Source organism: Pongo abelii, chromosome 8, assembly GCF_028885655.2.
Source record: "Pongo abelii isolate AG06213 chromosome 8, NHGRI_mPonAbe1-v2.0_pri, whole genome shotgun sequence".
In the NCBI taxonomy this organism is placed as follows: domain Eukaryota; kingdom Metazoa; phylum Chordata; class Mammalia; order Primates; family Hominidae; genus Pongo; species Pongo abelii.
In genome coordinates, this window is record NC_071993.2 from 54,646,810 (window position 1) to 54,659,693 (window position 12,884).

Sequence of the window (12,884 nt, forward strand, 5' to 3'; positions counted from 1 at the left end):
ATCCTGGCTGGGCACAGTGGCTCACGCCTGTAATCCCAGCACTTTGGGAGGCCAAGGCAGGTGGATCACAATGTCAGGAGTTCGAGACCAGCCTGGCCAACATGGCGAAACCTGGACTCTACTAAAAATACAAAAATTCGCCGGGCATGGTGGCTAAGCTTTTGGAAAGGAATCTGGTATTGCCCATTAAAATATAAAACGAACATAAACTTTGACTTAACTATCTTACCTTAGGGAATCTAACCAAAATCAAAGTACCAGTACTTAGGAAATACGTGTAAATATATATATTGCAGAAAAAGTCAATTGGAGAATGGGTGAATATATTATGGTATTTCCATACAATGAAATATTAGACAACTATTAATCCTATGTTAGAATATGTCTTAACCTATATAATAATATAGTTTAAATTTTAAAAACTATGGTTGCAGAGTAATTGTAGAGTTGCAGAGCACACATCAATTTTTATTTAAACTTTAAACAGAAAATCTGTTTTTATATCTTTGTGTATTCTTAGATAAACTATTATATTGGTTGCCTCTGAATCAGGATTCAGGATGATGGGTGGAAATTATTAACTTTTTGTCTATATCATTCTATATTGATTTTCATTAAAATATTAGCACACATTAACTTTATAATTTAATTTTTTAAAATTTTGGCTTTTAAAATATTTTATTAAATGTTAAATAGGTGCAAAATAATAGTTAAGTAAAATATCTTTAAGAAAAAGAACAATACATACCCAATTTAAAACAGAACATTAGCCCCTGATGCTCCTGTGTCCCCTTCCCAGACCTCATTCCTTGTCCTCCTCCCTCAGGGAATAATCACTATTCTGAATTGTACTATCATTCCTTTTGTTTGTTTTGTTTACCCTTTATGCTGTTTTGCATATTTCACAAATTTATATAGATTACATTATTTTGTTTTAAATCTTGACTTTTTTGCTAAGACTGCATCTGGGTTTATTCATCTTCACATTAAACAAAATACAATATCTAATTCATACGTGCTGGTGTTGACAGATATCTGAGTCGTTTACAGTTGAAGTCTATTACAAACAAGCCTAGTATGGACATTCTTGCATACGTCTTCTGGTACAAAAGGCAAAGAGTTTCTCTAAGCTAAATAACCAGGAAGAAAATTGCTAGGACATACGGCATGTGCACACTAAAAAAATACCAAATTATTTTCCAAAATGGTTTCCATCAAGCCACATACTCACCAATATCAACTATTATCACATTTTTAAAAATGGAAACAATCTAGTCAGTGTAAATTATTATTTCACTATGATTTAATTTTCTCTTCCCTGATTCAAAATTAGGTTGGACCACTTTTTCATATTTTCTCTTCTGTGAAATGTTCATGTGTTTTGCCCATTTTTCTATTTGGTTATCTTTTACTTACTAATATGCAGTTTTTTATATTTTCTAGGCATTAATCCTTTGTGAGCATAGACCTCAGTAACAGACCCTAGGAGGAGCCTAACCATATAGTCCTAAACTGAAACTGAAAAGGAGGGTACTAAGAAAGAAAAAAGCAGTGTCTACCTACTTTTCCCTAGGAACTGGCCTTACTCTAACAGCTAAGACATGGATATTTCCTGTTTGCAAAGGAATGTGTTCTTATTTTTATTTTAAAAATATATTTATATTCAAAATTCCACTTCTGCCTAAATATAGAAAGCTAGTATGAGCATCACTCATACTCTAACAATATACACAAATTGAAAAAAAAACACTAAATCAAAATTTTATTGAACCCATCAGAGAGCTGAGGTTGCAGGGCAACCAAGTAGTCTGAAATCTAAGGAAAGACAGACTCTCCTAAGGAGTGACAGGACATGAACACTGGCTCCCTGTGGCAGTTCAAGGGAGAAAGCGATACCAGGCACTATACAAATGGGAAAGAAGTATTCAGACATAAAATGTAATGCACTCCTGATAATAGCTGGATGTGGGCCAGTGTGACAGTACAGAACAGCGTAAAGCCACAGACACAAAAAGAACTTGCACACATTCACAGACTTAAGTTCACAGACCTCCAACAGACCTCCAACAGAAAGACTGAGAGCAGAGCAGGAAACGGGAAGAACCATTCCCTCAGAAGGGTAGGCTTGGAGGAGGGGAGCTACTGTCATGGTCGAAAATGCGTAAAGCCCCACCTAGACCTATTTCTCCCAGAACAAAAGCCTTACACTGCAGGAGGAGGAGCAGCAATCCCTGCTGTGTATAAGTGTATACCCACCACAGTTGGGAACAGAGCAAACAAAACCCATCTATTCCTGGAGAAGGTGCAGAAAACAGTCCTAAGCCCAGGATTTAATGCCATTATTATTACAAAACTCCTACCACTACACTAAGTGAAGGGGAGGAAACCTTCTCCACTGTAGACTTGCCAAAGGTGTCAGGCAGAGTCTGGATGCCATGAGAAGGGGCAGTATCACTGACCAAGCCTGTCACTGAGGACCAGGGACAGAGGACCAGCCCAAGGCTGAGAATGGAATAGGACAACAAAGAATGACTTGGCCTTCCCTCCCCAGGCAAGCAAGCACCAGTCTACTGCTGGAAGATAGGCAGGAGAAGGAAAGAGAGCCCTTCTAAAGCACAGGCACACAGGAGAGGCCTAAAGCTGAGGATGAAACAGGAAGAGACCAAAAATAAAAACTCCTTAGCACCCCAGCTGCCACCCTGCGCACAAGCTAAATCCTAAGGAATTCTAAGCCAATGGTTCACTGTAGGTAATGAGAGCAACACAAAACCAAAACCCAGCTCATGTCCTAAATGGCCTACCAGAGGAATAGGCATGACTATTTCTAGGCATAAATTCTATTTACTTTAGTCTCTTTTTTTCTACACCCAGTACCAACACTCAGTCAGATATATAGACACATAATGAAGCTGCAGCAGCTGCAACAGAAGCCAGTGTCAAAAAGCAAAGCAATCGCAGAAAAAAATATCAGCAACAACCCATCTGTCAGAGTTATCCAATGGGGAATTTTAAATAACTATCATTAACATGTTAAGCTCTATGAAAAATGCAAACAAAACACATTAACAACAGAGACAGAATCTGTAAGAAGGTGTCAAATGGAAATGTTGTACATAAAAAACACTATATGCTTTCAATGGGTTCATTAGTAGACTTGACACAACCAAGAAAGGAATCAGTAAACTTGAAGACAGGTTGACAGAAATTACCTAACTGAAATACAAAGAGTAAAAAGAGTAGGAGAAAAAAAAAGTAAAAAGCAACAAATAATGTCAGTACAGCTTCTTTGGAATACAGTTTGTCTGTTATACACTTATGACCCAGCATTCCCACTCCTAGATATTTACCTTAAAGTAATGGAAACTTATGTTTACACAAAGTTTGTGAATATCTGTAGTACTTTTATCCATAATTGCCAAAATCTGGAAACAACCCAGTGTCCTTCAACTGGTGAATGGAATACTATTCAATAAAAAAGAAATTAAATACTGATAAATGCAATGACACAGATGAATATCAAAAGAATTATGCTAATGAAAGAAGTTGGACTCAAAAGGCTGCATATTTATGATTCCATTTATACAATACCTTGAAAAAGACAAAAGTAAAGAGAATGAAAATAGAATCCTGGTTGCTAGGCACTGGTGGTAGGGTTAAGGGTTAACTACAAAAAAATACAAGAGAAATTTGGGGGGAGATAGAAATGTACTATACCTTGATTGTGGTGGTAAACCTTGGTCAAACCTCATAGAACCGTATGCTAAAAGGGTGAATTTTACTGTATGCCTCAGTTTAATCAAGCGTGTTTTAATTAATTAAAAATTATGCCTTGTTTTATAAAAGCATATTCTTATAAACTATTTTTGTAGGAGATCTGCATTTTAAAAATTGCATAAGGTGATATTTTCTTAACTGGGTTTGACATTTTTCAAATAAAGTCATTAGAGAAGATGTTCCCAACATTTGATGGGATGTTGGTTATGGATGACCTCTAAGATCCTCTCCAACTCCAAGGTTTTTGAGGTGTGCATGTGATCCCCCAAGTTTACAAACACAAATTTTATAAATATATATATATACACATACACATGTATGTTAAGTATATATTCATAGTTCTAATTATGTTTATATTATATATACATGTAAATACGTATACACAAAAAGTTCTGAAATATTCTTCAGTGTTATAATTTATTATATATTTGTTATTTTCTTTTTTCCCACTATAAACATGTGATCATTTGTAATCCAAAAATGTTATTATTTTACTTACAAAGTATATATTGTACAAAAAATTTTAAAAAAGGAAATAAGGAAGCAGGTTGTTATTTTTCAAATCTATAAAATACCTAGCTTTCAAAAAATGGATTTTATTAAACTGACATATTTAATACTTTAAAATACTTGAAGAAAGGACAGAAATTAGCCATTTTGAATATGGGGTGTGGAGCATTTTTTTAATTGCATTTTTTTATTTTTAAAAGAAAATCCTAGAAAACCATATTTTCCCATTTTTTGAAGTTTTCCCTAGCTCTTTCCCTCATTTGTATTAGAAATATCTTTGTGCATATCTCTAAAATAGAGCCTCAACTTGCTACTACAAATAGGATGATGTCATACCAGAAAGTAGAGGGGAGAGAGCCTGTGACGGCCCTGCAGCCTCCTCATCCTCACTGCTCCACCTGTCTCTTCTGAAGGGGCCTCTGGCTGTCCACATGCTGGGATCACTGCCACTAGAAAAGAAATGTATATATTTGCCCATGGTTTCAAAGAATATATACATTTGAGAAACACTTTCTAATCATCTTTATTGATTATTTAATTGACATTCATTTCCATTTCAATTCAGCCACCCACTCCCATTGTCATCACCTGAAACTGGCCCACTTGTGAGATAACTCCCAAATCCCAATGTCTGATCACAAACTCCATCTCCTCCCACTACTTTTACCTTGCAAACTAGTCGCCTCAGATCCATCCGCTTATTTACCTTCTCCGCTCCTTTACCTAGGCTGTGGGAGGGAAGTACTCGGGTCACTGGGCTTTCTAATATCGGCAGAGAGCCGTTTGGAAAACACCAGCATGCCCCTGGTTGGTTTCCTGTACCACTCTTCCACGGCAGCTAATTCCAAGCCACCATCTTGTTATAGTCCTTATCTTAATACTCTCTCTGACTTAGTAAAAATGTAACTTCTTCTAGAAAATGCAAGCCAGAAAATAGAAATTCTTTCAATTTATTATCTTTTAAAACATTTACTTAGATGCATCAATGTCTTTCTTATTCCTTGCTTTCTGCCTATTCAAAATTCATCCTTCCGTGTTCTTAACCACATTCCTTCTGCCTCCTCTAAGGTACTTTTCTATAACTTATTTTTTTTAACATATCATGAATCTCTCCCTATCTACAAATTCTTTCATATCCTAAGAATATACAATTTTCTGTATCTTAAAAATAGGAAATGCTTTAAACTCTGTCTAGCTACTAATTGTTAACAGATTTTTCAAATCCTAGCCCATACCCACTTTCTATTTCCTTTGCAAAGTCTCCATACTCAACTGACTCGCTAATGCTATTAACTTGGCTCTTGCCGCACTTTCATTTGCAACCCTACCTAGCAAAATCCTCCTAATTTGACTTCTGCATCTAACCTTCAATGTTTAGAGAAAATTCTTCCTAAAATACAAACTTAATTACACCTGCCCACCAATATCAGGATAAATCAAGGCACCTTATCAGACACCTAAGTTTAGGATATTGGCCAGGTGGCCTCTGTCTACTTTTCCATCACCATCTCCACTGATTTCCTACATGCACTGTATGCTTTAACCTTAGCAAAATAAATGCCTTTTTCTTTTACTTCTGTAAGGAAACTTGGGTTTCTTAACTCTTTCCTCCTTCTCATTTTTTTCTTGGATTACTGTAAACATTTAATTAATCTCCACTGACTGCCACTTCCAGCTATCCTCACCTTGCCACCAGCATTCCTCCTTCTGGATGGATAAATAGATAGTTGCATGAATAAAACAAAAAGACCCTCCGTATGCATCCTTTTCATTTTAACAGACTGAATAAAATGTATACTCAGCTTCACATATATGGCATTACTTCCCACTCCAGCCCACACTGTATTTTGGGCTCCACCTCTCATCTTCTCCAGCTTCCTGGCATTCCACCTCACACACACCCTACGACTCTTGGCACCTAATATTTCTCCCCATTACCCCTAAGATATTTTCACAACTCCTTACCCTCGCTCAAACTTCTTCCTCTTGCCTGAAATGTTCTTCTCTTTTTCACCTGCTAAGTTTCTATTTAATTAAATCCTAAATTCAACCAAAATATCTTTTCTTCAAAGAAGCTTGTGGGAAACCTCCCTCATGCATAGTCAATCTTCTGTACCCACAATCTTTGGATTTTTACTCTAAAATAATATTTACTATGTTGTACATCAATTTGTCTTTTATATGTCTGTTTCCCTAATTAAACTGTGAACTAAAGAGCAAAAAATATATAGTAGTTTGTATTTGTGTACAGTGCTTAGTATATCATAGAATCTCAGAATGTCTTTGGAATTACTATTATTTGTTTAATGCACTTCTGAAAGTTGTACATATAAATTTCATACAATACACATACAAAAACACATAATATAAAGAATATACACATTCTTATACAGTGCTATTCAAGTGAGGGTAGCTAATATTACTGATAAATTTCTAAGAAAATATGGCTTAACAAAATGTTTCCTCATTTGATGTTTTTGCTCACAACACCTAAATTTGAACATTTTATAAGCATGAAAACTTGTTTCTTTGTTTTCCTAATGGAAATTTGCTGTTCTTCAGGTACTTTAAATTTTTTAAATATATACTACCAGAAATTCACCATACTAATAATCCTGTTGTTTATATCATATAATTTTCTTTCTGAAAACAGATTGCATTTCTAATAACATTTAGTGCTGTACCGTGAGCTTCATGCTACCTCAAGTACACTGACCACTTCAAAAGCTCCAAGCATATTTGCAAAAGCTTTGATGCCATGTAACTATTGAGAGGATAGAGAAATCGAATCCTTCAAGAATACTTTTCTCTTATGTTAATTACCATGTTTATGAGATCATAAACATATTTCTAAGAAAGCTAAATCAAGTTTATAAAAAGCTATATCTTGAAAAATTAAACATTTGAGGGCCATTATTCACTGTCTCCATTAGGAGGGCTAGCTATGAATATAAGTAGCATAAACAGAAAACTCACTAAATAAGCATATTAGTTATACCTTTCTGAAGGCTCTTCAAAAACATCTTCATAATCATTACGTGGGAAATTCCAAAGAGAAAGTTTTACCTTCTCTGAGTTAACTTTATTTTCAAAAACCTACAGACATAAGAAAGGAAACAAATTATAGCCCTGATTTTAGAAAAATATGGTTTAAAAGAAACGTGATTTCTATAGCTACTTAAGAAGAGCAGAAAGATCTGCAAATAATGGAATTATAACCACAATCACATAGTATAATGTCTGCTCCAAAAAATCACTTAATTGTATATCTCCCTATTAAATATTTTCCAATCTGTCAAAACAATGTAGAGTACTATGTAAACAGAAGTTATTTATATTGAATTGCCCAAGTGATTTTTCAAAACTAAATTTTTAAAAAGCTTCATTTGAGAAAAAATAGATTTATTACTTCAGCCCAGAAGAGATTTTCTTATAAGTGTTTACCATGTTTTGTTTACTGTGAATATAAAATTCCTGCCACTATATTTATCTTTACTTTAGTACTTGCACCATCTAATCTACTAATTCTTTCTCCACATTCCACTGCCCAGTTTTGCACTGGAGAGACTTCAGTCTTGATAACTCGCAGTGCCAGTGCCCCAGCCACCATATACACATGTTTCCTTCCTTCCTTGTCTAATACTGTCTTGCCATACTTGGCCTTCTATTTTCTCAAGAACATCTTTTGAATCAGCTGATCAAATCTCATTCACACACAGAAATAACTTTGGGACTATTATTGAAATTAAGTAATGTGAATTTTTTAATTTAAATTGGAAATAAGTGATATATTGATATATTTATATATTAAGTATCATTATCCACTAATATGCTATAGCTATCCAGCAAAAACATTATAAAATATTCTCAATAAAGACAATGTATACCTTTTCTTAGATTTACTCCTAAACACCTTAAGTGGCACAATTGTAAATGTAATGTCATAGATTAGACCTTTTATTTGCTACACACTGCTCAATCCACAAACCACGTTTTTATATCTAGTATTTTTGTGTACATTCCATTCTAAACTTCCATTATGATTTCTTCTTTGACTAATGAGTTTGTTAGTGTTTGCTTGGTGTATATTTAATTTTTACTTTAAAATCACAGGAAAACGTCCACCTAAGATTACTTCTCATTAAACTATGTAGCTATAATACATGAAATGAAATGAGCTTCACAGAGTTGAACTAGTTTTGAAATCAGCACTGATTGGTAAATCCCTAAAAATTAATTTCAGGATAATTAAAATTAAAATGTAGAAAGTGTGGCTCCAGTGGGATGGAGGAAAAGAAGTGGGACACATGCTGTTACACAACATGATCCCACTTCCCTCCTATGAGACATGCTTAAAAGTCATTTAAGTACAATTCATTTACTTAGAAAAAGTGATATCTGGAAGTCTTAACACAATTTAAACCTGAGACATCTTTCAAGTCATGGTTCAAAAGCAAATTGATTATATTTATTTTTTAAAGAAGCAAACTGTTCCAGATGGCTGCAATTCAAATTCAAGACTGACTAACATATGTCTGATTGAGTGAAATGTGATTTTGCTAACAATACCAAGAACTAACAAGGAGAAATATAATAAATTATCAAGATGGCAGGACTCTTGGAGATCGCTCACGGAATCAAATTAATATCAAATTTTTTAAATGTTAGAAAATGTTTTCTGAGGAGGCTAAGTTAGCTTTTCTGTACTCCATGAGGCAAGGATTTATGAGGACAAAGTGAAAACAGTAACACAGATAGGAGCCTGGTTTCTAGTCTGTGACCCAAGAGTTATATGATCATAGACAAATTGCTTCAGCTTTCACCTCTAAAATGAGTGCTGGCATAAAAATGTCTTTAACAGGCCAGGCGTAGTGGCTTATGCCTATAATCTCAGCACTTTGGGAGGCCAAGACGGGTGGATCACCTGAGGCCAGGAGCTCAAGACGAGCCTGGCCAACGTGGTGAAACCCTGTCTCTACCAAAAATCCAAAAAATAAATTAGCCTGTCTCAAAAAAAAAAAAATTCTTTATGCTCCAAATCTAACCAACTTCAAGTCTATGAGTCTAGACAATTTCTAGGGGACAGCATCATATCTGAAAGGACATAAAAATGGCTACAGTATCAAATTGTTTCATGAAACATAAGAAAAGCAAGTTCTAATAAAATCAGGTAATTTTCCCAACACTCTAAAAACCATCCAGGAATGTTCTAAGATCCTTTTTTCTGAAAGGAAACTTTAAAGCATATCAGAATTCATCCTAGATAGGCCAAGCTATAACTTAGCAAAAACAAACAAACAAACAAACAAGCAAAAAAACCCCAAAGTAAAAATATAAACAAACTCACAAAATGTGCTCAGTTCTAGAAGAAGTCAAATAAGACTATAAGACTATATAAAGGATATACTTGGGCCATTCTGTGAAGGTGCTCCCTTTCAAATCATCTCTGCTTCAAAGAGAAAACCATTCTGATCAGAGAAAAGAATCAAGAGTGAGCGGAGAGCACAACACAGCACTAACAGCCAAAGATTCCCAGCCAAAGATGTGATGGTAGCCTTGATGTGGCCAACTTAAGTATAGCAGAGAATGGACAGGAGATAATAACCAAGTTACAATGCTGTTCTTAAAAGCTGCACTCCTGCCCACCTCGGGTGGAGGTGGCAATTGAATGGGGGACGTGGTAGAAGCAGTTTTTGGTCTATGTACTGACTTTATCTCTATTACTCCTGTAACTTACAGGAAATGAGCACAAGGCCAGCATCATCATGGCAGTTCCAAAGCTCCAGTTGACTAGGTAAGAGAAAAAAAAAAACCACAAAGCACCCACCAGACTAAAATGCATTTCCCTTTTTTTGTGCTCTAACCCTAGCACTATCTCCACAAATGGGGTAATGTGTTGAAGTAAGAGGTTTTGTCACAGACTTTTCACAGCCCTCTACTTTTCCATAGTTTGGAGACACCCAATCATGCTGTCTCAAACAATGAAAAAGTCCACAATCAATACATCTAAAGGTGCTTCATACTTCATGTGACATTTATTTTGTATCTTCATTAGTAACACAAAACTAGTGCCTGTAAAATTTCCAGAGTAGCATTAGAAAATGCAATTCATTAGAAACTTTGCAAAAAGTTCCACTCTTCCAAATCCCCATTTTGGTCACTGTCAACACTACAGTGACAAAAAATTAAGTAATCATTTTGGTGAGAACCAAACAGATACCCATTTCCCAGAGAGCATAGTCAGCAATTTAGGTATTAGCCAAAATTAGTAGAGATCCCTCTCCTTTTAGTCTTACCTTTGATCTAGGTGTGTTTTTCTGACTTGATGAAGGCAAAGTCTCCCTGAAATTCAGGTCTTCTGCTTCAGAGTCATTTCCCTCATAATCGTTTACTGAACAAAGGCGGGGGGAAAAACTGATCAAACAGAAAACACTACACAGAAGGAAAAATGGAGCCTTAATGAGAAAAAACAAGCTACATGAGGGGAATTTTCATCTACTTTTCCTGTTTTCCAAACACCCCATCTTTATCTCCTATGGTAATCATCTCTTTCCCCCCTGCTTTGAAAAAATCAACATAGCAAAGCTGATCCTTCTTCTAGGATTATCCTCAGGGAGTTGACTTTTGAGCAGTTCCCTTGTTCCTCATTGCCATATTATTCAAGAAAGTACTCTTCAAGTAAATCCTAGATATTTACAACCTGCAGAACCTATGCATTGGGATCTACAGAATAGTCTTCTGTGTTTCAGAGTCTATTTCTTGAATAAAGAATACTGTGTTACAAAAGGCACACTTTAACTTCTTGTATTATTTATGATTCATAAGTTAGCAATATGTTAAATTATATAGAAAATTGTTTTCGGCTTTGTTGAATAATGTAATATGAATCATCCCAAGGAAACTCTGGGTTTCTTATATGATTATTCCTAATTACTGTGTTAATTTTACTGCACAGACTCTTTCAGATAAGAAGCCAAGAGAGAAAATTTTCTCTGATCTCAGTATTGAGCACTCAGAGTACTGTTTCTCATACCATGGGAGCCTTAAATATTATGATTTAGAAATTCTGTGGCATGGCATATTAAAAAATCAATAAAAATATAGTAAACAAGTACTATGGAAATGAAAAAGTGTGTTCCTGAATGTGTGTTAAAAAGGAAATCTAATAGAAATTATGAACCTTTATAACACATGAATTAATTTTATAAATTAAAACATTAAGAAACATCAATGAAGGGACAACATACCAAAACTAATGTGAAGTAGCTAAATGAGTATTTAGATAGAGGGAAAATGTATAGGTTTAAATGTGTTTACAAAAAAGGCAGAAAAAAAAAGCTGATATAAATGAGTTTTGTATTCAATCACAGAAGCCAAAGAAAAACTTGAGGAAACCCAGAGAAACTACAAAGGAGAAAATCACAAAGAAAAAGATAATAACAGAAAATAAGCCTAAAGAATAATCAGCAAAATCCAATAAACTAGTTCTTTGAAAAAAAAAAACTTAAAAAATACGCAACCCTCTTTCACTACAAATCAATGGAGAGTAAGTGCACAAATAACATTAAAAATGAAAAATGATCGCTTCTCGGCCTTTTGGCTAAGATCAAGTGTAAAAATGAGAAAGGGCACAGCTACAGATGCAACTCTCGTTTTTAAAGGTAATAAGCAAATACTATGAGAAACTTTAGGGAAATCTGATGAAATGGCAACTTTTATAAGAGAATTATAAGTTATAAAAATTTACTCCAGAAGATGTAGAAAGCCTAAATAGTGTAATACCCATTTAAAAAGTCAAACCAATCATCAAAAATATCACTCCCAAGAGGAAAAAGCATCTGGGCCCAAACAGGTTTCCAGATGGGATTTTATCAGACTTTCAATGAACAAAAATCTCTCATGCAAACGGTTTTGAAAATAGGAAATTCTGCAAACCTAGGAAGGAGCTTCAAGTGCTAGGAAAAAAATTAACAGGAAAAAAAGTCTATGAGAATTATAAACAAGCAACTCATAGAAGGCGACTTACAGGCCAATAATGTATTTTTAAAAAGTCCAGCCTCACCTGACAAACAAAAAATGAAAAGTAAAACAACCTACAATTGACTTTCATTTATGTTTATGAGAGATTTACTGTAATAGGACTTAACCACAACCAACCAGAAAATAGGACAAAATATATAAAACAATAATTTTCAGACCTTAAACAATAGACTGTGATCCCAGAGAGAAGGGGGTGACCCTTCTGGTTGCTCCAGATTATGACCTCCAGGAGTTTGCAGGCTATAGCTCAGCAAAGGAATCAAAGAGTCCAGTGACTCAATGAGTTGAGAAGAAAAAGATCAAAGTTAGGAGAGGCTGAGGCAGCCAGAATTTGTAGGGCAGAGTACCAGGGAGGAGGGAGCTATACAGAAAAAGAGAAGTCTAAGTAGCTGCAAAGAAACCCTCTCATGTCCTTTGCAGAATATGGATATGCTTATATGAAGGAGGACAATCTCTGACACTCAGGAAGGACCACCGGAAAGTAGCAAGCCACACAATTCCTAGGAACAGTTCATATGAGCCAGAATGAGGAGACCCTGTAATACAGGCGGCATTGAGGA

At 35.1% G+C, this 12,884-nt stretch overlaps 1 protein-coding gene across 6 annotated transcripts in view; it reads right to left on the reverse strand.

The window, feature by feature from the left end:
- Positions 1-12,884, reverse strand: part of PTPN20 (protein tyrosine phosphatase non-receptor type 20) — a 90,978-nt gene that overhangs the window by 51,059 nt on the left and 27,035 nt on the right. For 5 of the 6 annotated variants that reach the window (XR_008510408.2, XM_054522263.1, XM_054522260.2 and 2 more), the window contains 3 exons: positions 10,581-10,675; positions 7,283-7,380; positions 4,621-4,733 (listed from right to left, as the gene is read on the reverse strand). Coding sequence is in view for 5 of the 6 variants with exons in the window: in XM_054522263.1 (XP_054378238.1) it covers positions 4,621-4,733; positions 7,283-7,380; positions 10,581-10,675 (306 nt within the window). In the remaining variant the exon portion in view is untranslated. The remainder of the gene's footprint in view (positions 1-4,620; positions 4,734-7,282; positions 7,381-10,580; positions 10,676-12,884) is intronic. The other variant, XM_024253646.3, reaches the window with a different exon arrangement.